A 19193-nucleotide genomic window follows, 5' to 3' on the forward strand; every position below is an offset into this window, starting at 1 on the left:
AGCGGTTACGCTATTCCTGGTGGCAATGAACGGGGTGTTCAGCCGACTGCCCAAGAATGTGCACGTAATCGTCTATGCCGATGACATACTCATCGTCGTAACGGGACGAACGACTAAACGGACCAGGAATATTGCCCAAGCAGCTGTCTCCGCCGTCTGCAGGTGGGCGCTTTCTGTTGGTTTCCAGCTCTCCGCTCCAAAGAGTGTACGGTGCCATATCTGCCACTCGGGCCATCTGATTCGGGGACCACCGATCACCATCCAGGACCATCCAATTTCGCTTAAGAAAACATTACGTGTTCTGGGGGTAGTTCTGGATCGGACTCTAAGTTTCAACCAGCACTTCAGATCGGTGAAAGAAAACTGTCGTAGCCGCATCAACATCGTCAGGACAATCTCCCGCCCACACCGCTCCAGTAACCGCGAGATCCGCCTTCGTGTCGCCCGGGCTGTTATCGACAGTCGACTTTTCTACGGCATTGAAATTACCTGCTTAGCCACCGAGAAGCTGAACCGCATCCTCGCTCCGGTATACAATACCTACGTACGCATCGTATCCGGCCTTCTACCTTCCACGCCTGCAGACGCTGCTTGTGCGGAAACCGGAGTCCTCCCTTTCCGCTATCGATCTGCTGCAGCTACTGCTACGAAAGCCGCTGTCCTCGCTGCTAAGACATCCGGGAATGATAGGGTCTTTCTCCTCAACGAGGGGAACAGAGCCCTCCGCACTGCAGCCAACCTTGACCGACCCCCGGTGGCCAGGGTCCACTGGCATGGAGAGAAAAGTTGGCGATCTAACGTTATCCAAATAGATAAGCGGATTAAGAGAGGATTCCAAGCCGGAGATAACTCTGTAGCAAAGTTAAAGTCTACCGGAGGAGTGTTCCGTTTTTTCCGCAGAAGCCGCTGCTATTCTTGATGCAGCCATCACTCCTGCAGATCAACCGATCCTTGTGGTAACGGACTCACACAGCGTCATCCAGGCGCTGGAAGCCGAAGCCCCGAGCCACCCGTGGATACAAGCCATTACACGATATGCCCCACCCTCAACCGTTTTTACGTGGATTCCCGGGCACTGCGGTGTTCCTGGAAATGAGGCTGCGGACAGGTTGGCGGGATCCGGTCCATCTGGTCCCCGCTTCACCAGGAACGTACCACTCCTAGACGTCAAGCGTTGGATCGCGAATATTATCATGGAAGCCTGGCAGGAGGAATGGTTTCAGTCGCGGACCACTTTGCTGAGAAAGATCAAAGAAACCGTACGACCCTGGCTAGATAGCCACAAGTACAAGGACCAATGTGGACGTGCTGTGTGTCTGCCCAGAGTTTCAGAGGCTACGCGAACAACACCGACGCCCAGAGAACATCAGGGAGCTACTTGGCAACGATTATTGCTTTCTTGAAGGACGCCCACCTGTACAACCAAATCTAGCACTCTAGTCGTTGGCTGCGCTGTTTGTGTTCTTCCACCTTCCAATTTTCCTGCCGTCGGGGTATCTCTGCCGGACTGGGGCACTGTCTCTTACGGTGGAGCTCTACCTTGTTCGCGCATCCATTCCTCACCACAGTCCCGATGTAACTCCCATTTTACTTTAAGCTTTTTTTTAATGTTGTCTCAGAGCCAGTTTTACGTTACGTTAATGTTAGACTGAAACGTTTCCTTAGAGGCAGGCCCTAAGCCTGACCTTCTACTATCAGATGTGATGAACTAGCCTACGGCTAAAATCCCAAAAAATAAAGAAAAAAAATATTATAATATTTCAGGCTCTTCAGGGAAGCTTCTTGAACTTTAAGGTGATCCCATCAGCTTCTAAGAAGTTCCATGAACTTCAGGGATATCAATTTTTTTTAGAGAAGTCAAGAAAACTTCCAAGATGTTCAGAGAAGTTGAGGAAAATTCTGAAACTTTAAAGAAGTTGCAGAAGCCTCATTGAAAGTAGGTCTAGAAATCTTCAGGGAAGCTCACAGATCTTGAGGACAGTCCCAGTAACTATAGGACAGTCCAGATCTGTTAAGGTTAGTTTCTATAAATTCAAGACATTTTAACGAGCTTCTGGACAGTTTGAGAAGTTTCTAGAATATCAGAGAGATCCAGGGACCTCCTGAAAAGTTATGAAATATTCAGACATATTTTGGAACAGAAGTCCAGAGTTTTTCTGAAGTTTAATTATTTCGATTTATTTCACGGTAGTATCTAAAATTTTAGAAGAATTGCGAGAACTTCAGGGTAGCTTTACGAGAACCGCAGGGAAAAGCAGATAACCTCTGGGCAGTTATTTACTTCAAAGACATTTCAAAAAACTTCAGTGAAGTTCCCAAGCAACACATTTTATCATAATCGGGTTTACCTTTTGCTGTCAATATTGGCAGTTCAGCTCGTGCCACGCTTTTTTTTTTTTGGTTTCCTTCATTTGTTTTCTGTCGATCACACCTGGACCTACCGGGGACCAACGGCTTTACTTCCCTTCCAGGCCTGCTGGGGTGAGAGCTGGGTCTGGCGAAGTCGAATCGCAGCCAGCTTCAGACACTATCTAAGACGCATTGCAGCAAGCTTTATTCTGTTCGAACGGTTGTCAAATTGATAAACAAAGCAAATGTGTGCAAGATTGTGTGTGACTCTCTTGTCGGTCGCTTTTGACACCGGAAAACCCCACACCCGACTTTCGATTTTACTCTCGTTCTGAACAGTAAAAAATGGTTCGATTTTGACAGTTCAAATTGGTTCGAAATCCATTACGAGTTCGCCAGACCCAGGGTGAGAGGTAATCACGCTTACCACTACACCATCAGCACCGCTGTGCCGTGCTTTCGCTAGTTGTGTGCTGGCGTTCCGCCTCCCGGACGAAAGACCCTTGTCAAATATTGTCATCTCGTGCACGAAACACTTATGAATTTTAGCCATAAGAAATGAGTGTGAATTTAATTGATTTGCCTTATGAAAAATAATGTTGACAAAAAAATAATAAATCGGAGCAGACTGGAACCGGAAAATTGACGTTGATGTTGACCACTCGTCTTTCAACGCTTGGGAAAATGAAATGGTTATAGGCGTATAAGAGCTACCTCATGTTACCCGAACATCATTCATAAATCACGCTTATGAAATTCACATATGTTGAAATTCTTAGCTCTATTTGCCTCAGCGTGTAAGTGTGTTGCGGCTGTGTTTCAGAAATGCAATCGAAGTGTGCCGTGACGGCTATTAGAGGGGTTTGTTTTCGGTCGCTGGAGTTGTCGCTTCTGATTTTGGTGTTGATCGCGATTCGACCGGTGAGGAGCTGGCGCTGCGCCTTACAGACTGCGTATTGGCCAACTAAAGCCGTTGTGTTGCGAGTGATTGGTGATGGGAAGTGCACGCAGCCCAAGGGGTAAGTTACTCAGCACATTGTGCCGAAATTAGGTTTGGCACACCATCGGCACAACCTCGTGGGCATTGGATTGTTGTCAATAAAATGACAGCACTGCTGGACAACTATCATTGAAATTGTTTACAACATAACGTGTTGGGTGACTGTTTATTCAGAAACATCCCCTATTTAAATATACCAGAGTAAGTCAGACTAGCAGTTCATAATCACCTGAACAACTTTGCTGAAAACAGTAACCTTCTATATGGCAAGGATCTCGATATACATATTATACAGGAAGTTCAAGTGCACACTAGCGCCGCGTAGTGATTAAATTCTGACCTATTGTCCACCAACCATAAAGCCACTAAACAGCTTTTTTTCCTTGATTTGTTTCCCCTTGTTTTCCGTACTGAGCACAATGCTACCGACGCCAGGGAGGCTTCTCCCACATCTGGACCCTACCTATCGACCCATCAACTCATGAACCAGGGACCAACGGCTTTACTTCCCTCAGAACATCCCGCCGGCGCCGACTGAGATTGAACCCAGGCCTGCTGGGGTGAGACGTTATCACGCTTACCACTAAAATTTAATTGATTTGCCGTCTTCGACAATGTTATTCAGTATAGTTTCCTCAGTCAATGTCGCAGGCTTGGGCAAACTTGAGCAATGTGGGAATTCTTGACAGGCAAATGACAAGTTTTAACTTTACCACATACCGAAATCGAAAATCTTAGCCAAATTTAAAGCCAACCTAAACACTTTGCCAAAGCAGCCACCTGATGGTTGCCACAAACCCGGAATGGCGATACGAATAAAGACTCAACTCGGTCACGGTTAGAAGTAGAATGAGTAGTAGTAAAATAACTTTTATGTCCATTCATTAACGTGGTACTTTTGTTAATACATTTCAATTGATTTAGCCTGAAGGGCTCTTCATCAATGATTAATGGTTTGGTATATTGCTGTTCGTCAGTTAGGGTTTCCTCAACCAACTCCAAGTTTCTTTACTTTCTCCATACATTTCCCATGCAAACTTTCTAGTTCTCCGCAAATCCATGTCATAACTAAATTTGTTCAAATTTCAGGACCACAATACATATTGAAAGAGCAGTGGGGGAGACAAGGGGGTTGTGATTTGCCATACAAACTATACCCACCCTAATGTATTTGTTTAGAAGAGAAGGGTCTTTTCACAGATTTATATTGACTTGCGATGAGTTTTATCCAAATCGGAGAGGCTCGTTTGTGTACCCATTTTCCAGAAATTTCTCAATAATAATGCAAGTAATTTGCACGATCCCGTAATGATGAAAAATAGCGATTTGAAGTGTCCTCATTATTTATCTTCTTTCACTCAATGTAGAACGTATTGAGTTGTTAGATTCGCGGACAACAATCTTGCTGATTTGAATTATGAATTTGACCGCCAAACATCAAACCCACACCGGTTGAATAATGACCTCAGAACCCCGTCATGCCGGATTAGGACGTCTCAACAGCCTTGCAAAACTGACATTAATTATTTTCGGTTAATTAAATTATTCCTGCTCATTTCCGTGCCGCTTGCCAGCTACCATTAATCAGATTTTCCGGTTGGAGCGTACAAAAAACAGCGCCTTCCATTGCGGCACCTTCACTAAGGCTTTGCCTCACCTCGAATGGCTTAAAACAACTGTGAAGGTAGTTATCATCATCGTCGCTTGGCGTCATCGCCATCAACACCACACAGCTTTGCTAGAGAATACGGACAGACGATCCTTTCGTGAATGGGAAGAACCAGGAGCAAAGAACATTTATTATGCTCATTTCGTGATGCCACTTGGGTGAGTCAGAAATACCTGAAAAATGTAACGGGGCAATCACCGGTACAACACCGACAAAACACAGAACCATACTCCTTCGTGCCTGAGCATTTACTTAGCATCCCGGTCCAGGAATCCATTGATGCTCTTCGCTGAGACTGGTAGCCGTTGGAACAGGATTACAAATGTCGACTAATTACGAAGGCTTCAATTATACACAATCATCGAGGGGGTATTAATTGCCACCATTCCACCATTCACTAAATCTGTAGAATGTAGTCTTGTGTTGCACGAAATTATGACCAATCACGCCCAGGCCACAGAGTGATGAGGAAGGAATCAGAAACAATGTTGGAGGAAGTGTTGAATGGCTTCATGAGATCGATTTGGCAAGATTTCATTCGGGTTATTGTTGCGAGATTTATTCGCTGAGATTTTTTGACGTAGGACTACGTCTTTGATTTCTATATGGGGGTACACTTTGTGAAAACCGAAAATGGAACATGTAACAAATTAAGAAAGATTTTGAACGTTAATAACTCAGCTGCCCCTGGACTAATTTCAATAATTTTATCACCAATCGATCAGAAATATGGCTACGCATCGATAAAAATGCTTCCGAATGTTGATTTTCAACAAGAAACTATTGAAAAAGTGGTAAATGTCCAGCATTGTCCAAAAGCGTCGAATTAACTAACAAATCCACCAATTACTTACATGCATATGCTGCTTCCCCAGCACAGTCGTCAGAGAGTAGTAAGTAGACGAAACATGTCGATGTAGCATTACGACGGAGTTTGGTAGTTCAGTGGTTACCGTTTCTGCTTACTGATCAATCCTGGCCTGTCCCCTTCCGTGCAATTTTTCACTTTGCCTTATTCTATCCCCACTAGATTTAAATAAAAAAAAAATAAATTCTGCTTTAACCGATCGCATCACTTACCACAGCTAATCCTAATCTAAAAATAACCTACCTCACTTACATAACTATCCTTTCCGAGACAGCCGCGGAGATGTAGAGGTATTCTCGGTCTCTAGTAACAACCGGACGTCGAACTAATCATCCTTCCTTCCCCAAAAGACCGTGAGGACGTGGCCGGCGCTCATTTGAATTAATGTGTAATGTACATTGAAGATGGAAAGCTTCTCCCATGTACCATCTATGTAGTTCTCTGTGCAAGTGGATTAGTTGTGATCATTCACAGTGCAAAATAGGAAACCATGGTCATCACAAAAGAGGAAATCGAAAAAGAGAATTGGCTTTCACCCTTCTGCTTCTTACAGTCATCGTCATAGCATCGCACCGCTTTTGGTTCTAGGGTACTTGCTGGTTGCAATTTTAGATCAGGATTCACTGTGATGCGATCAGTTGTAAAAGCAGCAGAAATTTCCTTCTCAACTCTCATGTGGAATCTTTTAGTGGCTCTTAAAAGGGCCGGTTTTGATAGATTGCGACGGAGAAATTAAAAGCGTTCACCAAAAATACGAAGAGCCAGCTGAATGTCCTTTGGCATAATTGTGACACGCTTTGCGTCAATGGCAAACAGACCGACCAGATAGGTCGGTTTATTTCATTTGCCATTTAAATGATCTTTATTTCTTGTGATTGTGTGGTTTACATGTATGAATTTGTTAAGTGACACAGATGCGTCTTTTCAACTTTGGTACATTTGAGATTTTAATTATTATTTACAGTTCCTAGTCCTATCAGGCCTATTTTAAAGTATGACCACCTTGGTGGGATTGGTTTGATTTGAATTGGAAAAAGGAGACTACTTATAACTACTATTTACAACTACAACTAACCTACAACTACTATGTACACCTAACCTACTATATACAAATTGCTTATCAAAGCATGTTCTGATAAATTACATTTTTGTGCAAATTTAGTCTTAATTTCGTTAATTTTGGAATCTATTTTGGCAATGCCTGCCTCTTCATGTAAATTTGTTATTCTAGTGTCGAAAGGACGATCAAGAACCATCCTCAGCACTCTATTCTGAGCTACCTGAATTTTGTTCCTGTGAGTCTGTGCACATGATTCCCACACCGGAGCTGCGTAGAGGATCGCAGGTGCTACGATTTGTTTGTAGACGGCCAGTTTGTTCACCCTTGAGAGGCGGGATCTGCGGCAAATCAGCGGATACAGACTCCTAACCAAGGCGGAACACTTGACTACGGTTTTCTCCACATGCGAGCGGAATAGGAGCTTTTCGTCAAACAACATCCCGAGATAGGTTACTTCGGCGGACCACTCAACCCTTGTGCCATCCATGATTACAGTACAAGAGGGAGTCGGTTTTAGTTTGGGTGATTGCCGATGGAGGAACATGATAGTTTTTGTTTTGGAAGCATTGATTTTGATTTTCCACGTGGTGGCATAATCAGCAAAGGCGTTAAGGCATCGTTGAAGTTTGTTCGTTATTTCGCGAGGCATCCTTCCTTTGACGGCTATTGCGGTATCATCTGCGAACAGGAAGAACAGGCAACCGTCTCCAAGGGGAGGAATGTCGGAAGTGTAAATGCTGTAAAGCAAGGGGCCCAGCAAACTGCCTTGCGGGACTCCTGCTGGGATGGAAAACGTGTCTGAAAGACAACCATTCAACGATACCTTAAACGACCTTTGCTGAAGGTAGTTACGGGTGATTTTAACCAGATGTAATGGGAAGTTGAAGTTACAAAGCTTGTATACAAGCCCATTGTGCCAGACATTATCAAACGCTTTCTCAACGTCTAACAATGCCATGGCTGTGGACTTGGATACAGCTTTGTTACTTCGGATGTTATTCATCACCCGCACTAGCTGGTGATTGGTGGAGTGCCCCTTTCTGAACCCAAACTGTTCCGGAAGGAGAATGTTATTTTCCTCGACAAACTTGAGCAAACGATTGAGAATGAGTTTCTCGAACAATTTGCTCAGCGCTGAAAGGAGGCTGATTGGTCTGTAGCTTGAAGCCAGCGTTGGGTCCTTCCCGGGTTTGCGGATAGGTATGATTTTCGCTGTCTTCCAGATACTTGGAAAGTAGTGCAGTTCCAAGCATCTGTTGAAGACAGCAGCCAGCAGAGAGTGAACCTTCATGCTGAGATTTTTCAACACTAGGTTGAATATTCCGTCAAACCCGGGGGCCTTCATGTTTTTGGTGCATTTCAGCGCTGAGCAAATCTGTTCCACTGTGATTCTATCCTCCGGAGGGATGGCACAAGGGGAGGAATCAAGGTTGAGTACGCATTGCTCAACCTGAACTTCGAGCGGACTTTGGATGTTGGAGCCAAGCAAGTGCGATTTGGCAATATGCTCACCAATCGCATTTGCTTTCTCCTGAGGGGTGATTATGAGCCGATCGTCATCATTTTCATCTTTTAGTGGCGGAATGGGTTTAGGGTGCGTCTTTAAGACCTTGGCAACTTTCCAGAATGGTCTGGAGCGGTCGTCCAGATTCTGGACAAGCCGCCCGAAACTTTCGTTCCGGAGTGAGACCATTCTGGAAGCAATCTCCTTGTTCAGATTGGCCATTTCACGTTTCCTCGCTAGATCTCCAGTCCTTTGAAACTGGCGTCTACGAACATTTCTCAGGCGAATTAAGAGTTGGGTGTGGGAATCAATAGCAATAAACTTACCCCTCACAGGAACTCGTCGGACGCACGCCTCGTCAGCCACGGTTATGGCTTGGTGGAGTACTTCCAACGCTCGGTCGATGTCCTCCACGGAGTCAAGCGGAGCGGTTCCATATCATTAAAGCAACGAGTAATTTTCATCTTTTTTGATTTGCATGAAACCTTGCATACAAGTTTTTGGGGAAGAAAAACGCCGTTTTGCATACTTGGTTCGCCATTTTGAATCTAGCCTTACTTATGAGAAGGGCCTATGAAAAATGCACATGATATCTTCAAAAAATTGTATCTCGGAAACGGTTTGTCCGATTGGTTTGGTGTCTTGCGCGAAGTTTTAGACAATTGTTGGTGTTATATGGAGAAAATATGCACGGTAAAAAAAAGTTTGGTATTTGTGTTTTGAACTAAAATATAAATTTTCCCTTTAAAGTGACATGTCAATAATTTTTTTATTATCCTTATGTTATAGCTGACTGAAAATGCTATCTAGTGCACAGTAGGTTGTTCTGGAGAAAAATAGGTTACGATGAAAAAAATTGTTTTTTAAAAAAATACAATTTTCAAAAAAGCTATTAAGAAAAGTCAAAAAAGTTTGTCACCCTAATTTTATGAAAGTACATCAAATTTGCAAACAAAAAGTACCTGGGTGACATTTTTCTAAGATGCACCGTTTAGAAGATATTACTGATTTAATATTGTTTTTTTTTGATAACTTAAAAAATTTTGGCCCTTTTCGGATTTACTCCGTGTTTTTCCAGTTTCAAAAGTATTTTTTTCGGAAAGATTGGAAAATTTTGAGTTAAAATGACACTGACAGCTTAAAGATTCGAGTGAAATTCTCTGCCTTAAAAGAATTTTGAAAAACAAGTTACAAAATCCCACTATCAGGAACAATGATTTCTTCAAGTGATTTTTGGTGCGTTGTGCTGAAAATGTGCATTCAACTCTTGCATATCGCCTAACAGTTTAATCCATTTAAACTGGATGTGTTTATACTGTGCATATTTTCTCTCTATTGCCGAACATCGCCACAGACATCAAACCGATGAGACAACTCGATTTCGAGATACACCTTTTTGAGAACTGCAAATGTAAGCTCCTCAATTAGCAAGATTCAAAAGAGCGAATTAAGCTTATTTTTCAGGGATTGTGATTGTGCGCAATAAAAAATAACATTATATGTTGGATATCATCAGTTTATTTTTTTTTTATTCCTGTATTTTTATAAAATTATTGTTTACACAACTTTCTTAACAATATTGAATATTTTGGCATCATTGTCAGGACAGTTTGAATAAAGCTTTGCCTTTATTGTATTTTCTGATAGAGGAAGAAATGAGTGGAATTTTAGAGTTCCTTGAATTGTTTTTGCATTATTATATTGATTATTTAGCTGCAAAGACATATTTTCGTATTCTTCTGTAGTAGAATAACAAAATGACAACTTTGTAAGTTCTTCTTCTTTTCGTTTGTTTGCCCAATTAAACAACTCTCTTGCAGTCTATATCGGGTGTTCGCGTTCTTTGGCTAAACTTGCTCTGGTAGCCATGCGTTTTATCGTACCTCCAATAGCATCGCATGGACCTTTTCCGTGCGATGTTGCGAAGAAATGCCATTCAGCGTCAATACCATACTTTGACTTAAATTTACAAAGGCTAGAAAAGTTTTTTTCGGTTTTTATACTGTGAAGCAGCACCATCTGACATAAAATAATTTTTTTTATGTTTTTATTTTGATCAATTTGTAAAAAGTTTATCATTTTATCAATAAACAAATTGACAGCGACTGAATCATGTCTTAGTTCTTCAGAAATTATAATGAAGCTAAAATGTTTAATTTGCATATTTTCAGTATAATATATTACGAAAGGATGGATTGTGGCCTGTTGCACGTTCCACTGGTGTGATTGAACTTCATCCTGCAAAACGAAGCTGTAATTTTCAGAAAAGTCACAAATAGCTAAAAATTCACCATCTTGCAAGTTTTGTTTTGTAGTTTTCAAAAAATTGGATTGTTCGGTTTTTACAAATTTGCAAATGATGAAAACCCTATTTTTACATTGACGTACATTTCATTAAAGCGATTAAAAGCTTCTCTCAATGTCATCATTAACAATCTTTTCTGAACAGCTAATCTCTTATTTCCTGTCTTTACGCTAACAAAATCTCTTTGGCCTGGCATTGCACGGCTTATATCATCGTCCTCAAAAAAATTCAAAACCAGTTCTTTTGTTTCATTACTCAAAGCTTTTTCCAGAGCTTGAACCTTGAGATGAATCAAATACATTATCTCTTTCCTTTCTTGCATCTGATGCCATATTTCTACTGGTTTTAAATTCGTCTACAATTGTTTGTACTGACCATGATTTTGGCAACAATGATAAAATTGATAGTTTTTCTTGCCTTGTGGCTGAATTTAAAAATTTAATTTTCATATTTTCTATGACTTCATCAAACTCGTTTGCTTTTTCTGTTTTAGCGTCTAATTTAAAAAGATTTCTTCGTACACCTTCGACGATTTCAGCGCACTTTTTTTCAGGATAGTGAACATTTTTAACCTTACCTAAATCTATAGGCGAAACACGAATAGCTGCTATTCCTCGGTTGAATATTTCGACGTCTACAGGCATCGTGAAGTCTTCATTTGATTTAATTGTGCTTAGCGTTGACTCTGATGGTATCGTGACCAAACTTTCAATAGTTGGCATCCTTGAGCCGCCGGCTACGCTTTGTTCCTCGTTTTGGGTGAGGTGAGCTCTTGAATCAATATGTAGACGGCAAGACGAACAAACACGAAAATCCTTGGTGTTCAGTGTGGATACCTTGGAAAATCCAATTGATTTTAGTTTTTGGATGATATCATCCGTGAGATATCGCAGCTCTTTCGAACACTGAATGTCTTTGAATGGGCGAATACATCTTATTTTACTCATTTTGTAATCTGTAACATAGAAAATATTTTCCAATTGTTAGTTTTGTACGAAAATATCACAAAACATATAATTAAAATGTGTATTTAAAACTTACCTTTGCACCAAAACGTGTTACACTTTCCTTTACAATTATTATGTTATCAAACAACACTGGATCTCGTTCAAAAACACAGGATTATGAGCTGAAATTACTATAATCACTATGCTACTAGCAACTGCATTTACTGTTTGGTTTTCCCTAGTAGATACTGGATGAATTCAGAACCGAGTCAGACATTATTATACAGCTCCCGGGTAGAAATCATAGAATGCTGGGTAAAGACTGTTGGAAGATAGGTAGAGTTGAACGCTCAGGTATCGTCGAACCTTCAGGTACGAGTTTGGAGAGTTGGAGCGAGGTAGATTTGCTGGCGTAGGTATATTGTTATTGAAGAAGATTGTAAATTGTATATACCTGGAATGAATAAAGAGTGCGGCGGTTGTTGATTGAGGTATCAGTCGGCAGCCCTCTAGTTTGATGGAAGCTGACTACTGCGTTCTTTTTATTTATTATTAAGGAACGGTCAACGACGGAGCTAGCCTCGTTATGGCCAGCGTGGCCATGGTGGACTAGTTCCAACAAAGACCATGTTTACAATCACCAACTGTACGTAGTACAGCTAACTGGTATCTGATTACCTGTATCTAATACTTGCTAGCACGTTTTCAGCACAACGCACCAAAAATCATTTGAAGAAATCATTGTTCCTGATAGTGGGATTTTGTAACTTGTTTTTCAAAATACTTTTAAGGCAGAGAATTTCACTCGAATCTTTAAGCTGTCAGTGTCATTTTAACTCAAAATTTTCCAATCTTTCCGAAAAAAATACTTTTGAAACTGGAAAAACACGGAGTACATCCGAAAAGGGCCAAAACTTATTAAGTTATCAAAAAAAAAACAATATTAAATCAGTAATATCTTCTAAACGGTGCATCTTAGAAAAATGTTACCCAGGTACTTTTTGTTTGAAAATTTGATGTACTTTCATAAAATTAGAGTGACAAACTTTTTTGACTTTTCTTAATCGCTTTTTTTGAAAATTGTATTTTTTTAAAAAACATTTTTTTTCATCGTAACCTATTTTTCTCCAGAACAACCTACTGTGCACTAGATAGCATTTTCAGTCAGCTATAAAATAAGGATAATAAAAAAATTATTGACATGTCACTTTAAAGGGAAAATTTATATTTTAGTTCAAAACACAAATACCAAACTTTTTTTTTTACCGTGCATATTTTCTCCATATACCACCAACAATTGTCTAAAACTTCGCGCAAGACACCAAACCAATCGGACAAACCGTTTCCAAGATACAATTTTTTGAAGATATCATGTGCATTTTTCATAGGCCCTTCTCATAAGTAAGGCTAGATTCAAAATGGCGAACCAAGTATGCAAAACGGCGTTTTTCTTCCCCAAAAACTTGTATGCAAGGTTTCATGCAAATCAAAAAATACAAAAAATAAAAACTGGAAAAATTTCCCACTTGTTCGTGGAACCGCTCAGCGGCGGGTTGTCGATGATGTGCCTGTCTACCACGCGTCCAAACTGGGCCCAGTTTACGCGATGGTAGTCCTTGCGCAGGCTTGGAGCAGCAGCTACGTTGTATCCCAGTTCAGCCACCACCGGTTGATGGTCGGAGCTGAGTTCGTTTAAGGCTACCGGTTTGGACAAGCCGGTATTTGAAAGAAACAGGTCTAGCGTCGATGGGTTGCCTGCCGGTGAGATGAATGTTGGCTCGTCCGAGAACCAAACGGAGTACAGCCCATGCTGCGAATGGTCGAACAGCAGACGACCGTTCTGGTTCTGCTGGTAGTTCCGCCAGGCCTCATGGCGAGCATTCAGATCTCCTCCAACTACGAAGCGGGAACCGGTACGGGTGATGGTGGACAGGTCCTTCTTGAATTTAGCCGCTAGTCCACTGCTGGCGGCACACTGTCGAGGGCAGTAGACGGCGATGAACTGGACGTATCCAGTCGACGACTCCACCTCCACACCAAGGGCCTCGATGATAGAGGTGCGAATATGGGACAGAGTGTGGTATTTTATTCCTTTCTTGACGACGACCGCAACACCACCCCCCCTGGAGCTGGTGCGATCAAGCCGGATAATGTTGTGGTCAGGCAACCAGAAGCTGTCGCCGGACTTTAGATGGGTCTCGGTTAGAAGGCCCACGTCGATGCTGTGCTTGCGGAGGAAGTCAGCAAGCTCAATCTCTTTTGCTCTTACAGAGCAAGCATTCCAGGTGACGATAGTTAGCGGTTTAGACGCCATACTGGATGATGAACTTACCGAGCACCTGGATCTGTTCGGGCTTATTGCGGCACTTACGAAGAGCACCGGACATGTTGACGAAAATTTCCATCAGTTCATCCGCTGAGAACAGATCGGGGTTGTTGTTTTGCGCTGTTGGTTGTCTCCAGAATCCAGGGGGGGATGGAGAGCTTTGGCCAGCAAAATCACCGGAAGCTTCTTGAGGGGGGGCGGGTTGCACCCGCGAATTCGCTTGCCTTTGCTGGGGAGCACGAAGAGGCGGAAAATCCTCCGTCCTGAATGATGGGGTTTTGTCCTTCTTGCGTCCTGGTTGATTGATGCTTGACGCCTGCTTTCAGATGCGTTTGAAGTCCTCGCGTTTGGAGCACTGTCTGTCGGAACACGCAGTTGCTGCAGCGTAGCTTGATGTTGCAGTTGCGGGTACCGTGTCCAAAATTGAAGCACCGCTGACACTGCGTTACGTCACGATGGCCGCCACGGTATGGCTCCCACCGTACGATGATGGAGCAGATTGATCGGATGGCTTGTAGCGCATTGAGCGTCACTGTCCCTTTCTGGAAGTGCACCAGGAAAAGACAATCCGGGTACGTCTTCACGTTTTCGTCTCTCCTTGTCATTCGGAAGACAGCGATTGGGGCAAGCTTGTACCGGTTGATTTCAGCTTCGACCATCTTGGGGTCGAAGTTTGGTAGACCCCTGATGACTACCTTGAAGGGCTTCTCACCGGGGATGTCGTGCGTGAAGAATTCCGCCTTGGTATCCTTCAGATGTTTCACGGCCACTTCGTACTCCGCTTTTGTTCGGAGCATCACCTTGGTGCCGATCCTGCCGAGCTTAAACTCAGCTGCAACGCCCAGCGATGAAAGATCGCCAATCAGCGTGTTGAGTGGGACTTGCTTCACCACCAGTGGAGGAAGCTTCATTTTTGCTGCACTCGGGGTGGCAGCAGTTTCGTTGTCGACGGCGTCGGCAAAATCACCAATGACGCTGACGTTCGTCGCGGTGGCATCGTCCCGTCCACTCGCACCATCGGACTGGCCTTGATTTTTCTTCCTCTTCTTAGACCGCTTCACCGTGGCTGAGGTGGGATTCCCTACATCGGTGGGAAGAGTAGCGTACCTATTCGAAATAGGTACACTCAAGCTACCCTCACCGCTGTTCTTCTTCTCCGTTTTCTCTCGGAGCCTGCTCCGGGAGCGCTGTCTTCCCATCACACGAAGCGACCGACACTACTGACGACGCGATTAAACTGCGAATGTTTGGAACAAACTAGAAACTTTAGAACAACTCGACAGAGCGAGCAAAGACCGAACTGTACTGCTTGACGTTCAAGCAGAGAAAAAGCGGTCGGTTTATTTCACTCGTCGAGGGTATACTTATACCTGCGTCGAGTAGCATATTTTTAATACAGGGAGGGAACAATACATACAGCAAAATACTGAAAAGGGGAGGAGTTTCGCTTCTTATGCTACGGGCACAAAATGAGACAGCAACGTCGAAATGACTATCAGTTATTCTCTTCCGAAGTGAACAATTTCATCATGGCACCGAAAACCAGTGGAAAGCCCCTAAGAAGTCTGGAAAGGCGCAGAATGTCATCGTCAAGGGAGAGAAGAAGAAGAAGAGACCGTGTAGGAAGGAAAGCTATGCCATCTACATCTACAAGGTGTTGAAGCAGGTCCACCCGGACACCGGAGTCTCGTCGAAGGCCATGAGCATCATGAGCAGCTTCGTCAATGACATGTTCGAACGTATTGCTGCTGAGTCGTCCCGTCTGGCTCAATACAACAAACGCTCGACGATCACGTCCCACGAAATCCAAACTGCGGTCCGTCTGCTGCTGGTGAGTTGACCAAGCACGCTGTCTCTGAAGGAACCAAGGTCGTCATCAAGTACACCAGCTCAAAGTAGATTCGTACCATCCAAACAATCAATCGGCCCTTTTCAGGGCCACAAATCGATTTCCAACGTGAAAGAGGTTTTGATGATTTTATTGAACTTTTAAATGTTCGAAAGGAGCGTTAGCAAAGTTCGCAATAAGAAATCAGTTGATTTGCCTTATGAAAATAATGTTGACAAAAAGAATAAGAGGTTGTATCCATTACACTACACGACCGTACGGTTTTGACGTCGGTGATTTCTATATGGAGGTACACTTTGTGAAAACCGAAAATGGGACATAAAATAATTGTGACACGCTTGGCGTGGATGGCGAACAGACCGACCATATAGGCCTCGCTGAATTCCTGTAGGGCCATTAACGACCGAGCTCTGGAAGCGCAGATCGGTCTTGAAGTCCTGGGCGATTTCACGGACCAGACGCTTGAAAGGCAACTTGCAGTCAGCAGTTCGGTCGATTTCTGGTAACGACGGATCTCACGCAGAGCGACAGTTCCTGGCCGGTAGCGATGGGACTTCTTCACTCCTCCGGTGGCCATCTGTTTGAGAGGAGTATTTCCTCCGGTGGACTTACGAGCGATCTGCTTGATGCGGACATTATACGATGTGGATACGTTGAACGCAATCTGTTGAATATAAATTTTAATTACCCAGCACAATCATGGGCATTGGCTCCAAGCAATATTTCATCAGATTCCAGACAAATCTGTACGATAGTAAATAGAACAGAAAATGAAAATATAAAAATGAGGTAAGGAAAATAATTAAAATATGGTGGCTGAATAAAGATACACATTACCATTTATTATAGAAGACCACGTAGTCCTACGTCACCATTGCGTACAACCCCATAGGGTTGTCCCTTGTAGTTTTTAAGATAAGCGAATAACGTTTACAACGATCAGATGCAGTTGTGGATTGAAGATGTTTCTTGGTCGTTAATTTTATATAAACTCCCGATCATAAGTTTGAGGTCACCACCAAAATAGTATGCAAATGTGTGATATTCATATATCTGTCATTTTACGTCCAATTCTCGTTTTCCTTAGATCATTTGTAAGATATTGAAATAAAACTTACTTCGTACATAAATGGATCAATTTATTTTTCTAATTTTGTTTACTAAAATTTCACCTAAAGTTACTAAATATTTAGCATTGAAATAACATTGAATTCATCTGTTAAGCCCCATGCTCTCTATAATCGAGCAGTACTAGAGTAGATAAATATCTCTCGATTAAGTTATTATTTATCTCTTCTTTTCATCGTACCGAATAGTCGTGTGAACGAACGTAGGAAGATTTGTAGTGTTTTACTCGTATCTATTCTCTGTACCTGCATCTCATAACGGGTGTTCAATAAAAAATGAGAATGATTTCAGTGACGTACAGCGCTCTTGTGAGAGCATCGTGACTCAGTTGCGTCGTACGGCTGACCAGGGCCCCTTCTCCAATATTCATTGACGTTTTTATGAAGAATAAACATTATGTTTTTATTAAAAATACTGAGTTCGTTGAAAATTTCTTTTTTCTAGCTGCATGACTGAAAAAAATCTCATTTTTTATTGAACACCCGTTATAACCAGTGTACAAGAGCCAGATCAGTTAGTTACAGAGAATCAAAACACATAAAGCAACCAACGATAAAGACAAAACGCTAAAGTAAAGCACGATAAAGTCTCTCTGTAATAAGGGGCCATGTACTATATGTACCCCTTAAATGGGTGACGGGGTACCTGGGTACCCACGCTTTTTGCGAGGCTCAGACAATAAGATAGAACCAAAGAATGTTCTGCAAAGTTGTAGGTTTAGATAAAAACTGAAAGATGACGTACATGAAACCCAGAATGGCCCAACCAAAGTCCCTGGAACAGGTTACGGAAACCTCTGAGGAAGTGGTCAATCTTAGATTTCATCAGAACCAGACGTGCAGTTCATTAAAATTTTCAGAAATTGATGAACATGCCATTAGACACCATACTAATTAACTAGAGTGACAATGGCCACCCGACGTCCCTACAACAGGTTCCGGAAGTTCCGGAGGAAGTGGCCATCCTCTAATTTCAACTAAAACTAGCCATGCGACTTGCTATACCAAATGACAAAAGTGATAATCGTCACCCTATGTCCCTGGAACAGATTCCAGGTTTTTTTTAGTTCTTTATTACGGAGATTTTTAGCCTATAGTTATCTAAAGTTCATCTCCGAGATTGATTTGATTGAATTGAGAAAAATGAAAATGGCCACCCGGAGGCCATTGAGGGCGATTCAGTAGACTGAAATCCCATGAGGGATTGAGATCCTCGCAGATAGAGGCTGCTTCAAATAGTCTTAAGCGAAAGTTGGTGCTAGCCGCCGGTCTACCGAAACACAATAAACCCCACTCACATTTATCATCACTGGAGGAACTTCCCCTTTCAGATTTCATCCACCGATCGTGACACGTGAGACACTGTTTTCCCAGGCAGTCTAACCTGGAGTAAATTCTAAAAAAATACCACAACAAATAACACAAAAATAGAACCACGCCAAATGAGAAAACCCTAGTCAACCGAAATTAACATTACATGGAAAGCTTAAACTTTACGAAAACAACATTTATTTCAGGGGCAAATAACGGATATCATTATATAATTTATTAGAGTTCCTAACCTAGGTTTGTACATCGTATTTGTTCCTTTCCATATGTTTGTTTGTTTGCTAGCTCTCCCTAATCGTGTATGCGGTTTTCTGATCTGGTTCTAGCGATTGCTAGCCTATCTTTTTACTTGTCTTCGAGCTCATGAGTTTGTGTCTGTGGAGATTTTCATGCATTTTGTTTTCGCACGGTACCATCGATGTCGTCGCTGCTTTATCCGTATCGGCACAGAAGCATCCCTTTGATCGGTGTTGGTGTTGCGCATTGCACCCCGGATTGGTATGGTGTGGAAATTCTTAATCGAATCCTCGAATTGGTACTGATACTAGCGCCGATTGCCGGGGGTCGTCGGTTATGCACGGAAGCACGTTAGTTCACGTGGTGGATGCTGACGGATTTTGCCAACGCTCTGTCGGAGAATTGGTTAACTTTGTCTCTCTCCCACTAAATAAAATTTAATAATTAAATAAACGAAAAGCGTACTTGTTATAAGTGACAATGACTCCTTGTCCCTGGAACAGGTTCCGGAAGCCCTGAAGGATTTGGCCAACCTAGATACACACTACCAAAAAGTCATGTAAATTTCCGTGCCCTGAGACCGACACATGCAAGCGGCCCAAATGACATAAGAATCAGTTGAA

The 19193-nt window shown here is 42.5% G+C and overlaps 2 protein-coding genes across 2 annotated transcripts in view; one reads left to right on the forward strand and one right to left on the reverse strand.

Moving 5' to 3' along the window:
• The window catches only part of LOC135714193 (dopamine receptor 2-like), a 105856-nt gene that overhangs the window by 37395 nt on the left and 49268 nt on the right, over positions 1 to 19193 (reverse strand). The gene's annotated exons all lie outside the window — the stretch shown is intronic.
• LOC135714209 (histone H2B-like) lies at positions 26 to 19133 on the forward strand. The gene is made up of 3 exons (XM_065237526.1): positions 26 to 64; positions 15575 to 15859; positions 19074 to 19133. Exons 1-3 carry the CDS (start codon positions 26 to 28, stop codon positions 19131 to 19133), a joined length of 384 nt encoding a protein of 127 aa, XP_065093598.1.

This window comes from Ochlerotatus camptorhynchus, unplaced genomic scaffold, assembly GCF_037179485.1.
Source record: "Ochlerotatus camptorhynchus isolate MF236.1 unplaced genomic scaffold, CSIRO-AGI_Acam_v1.1 ptg000626l, whole genome shotgun sequence".
NCBI lineage: Eukaryota > Metazoa > Arthropoda > Insecta > Diptera > Culicidae > Ochlerotatus > Ochlerotatus camptorhynchus.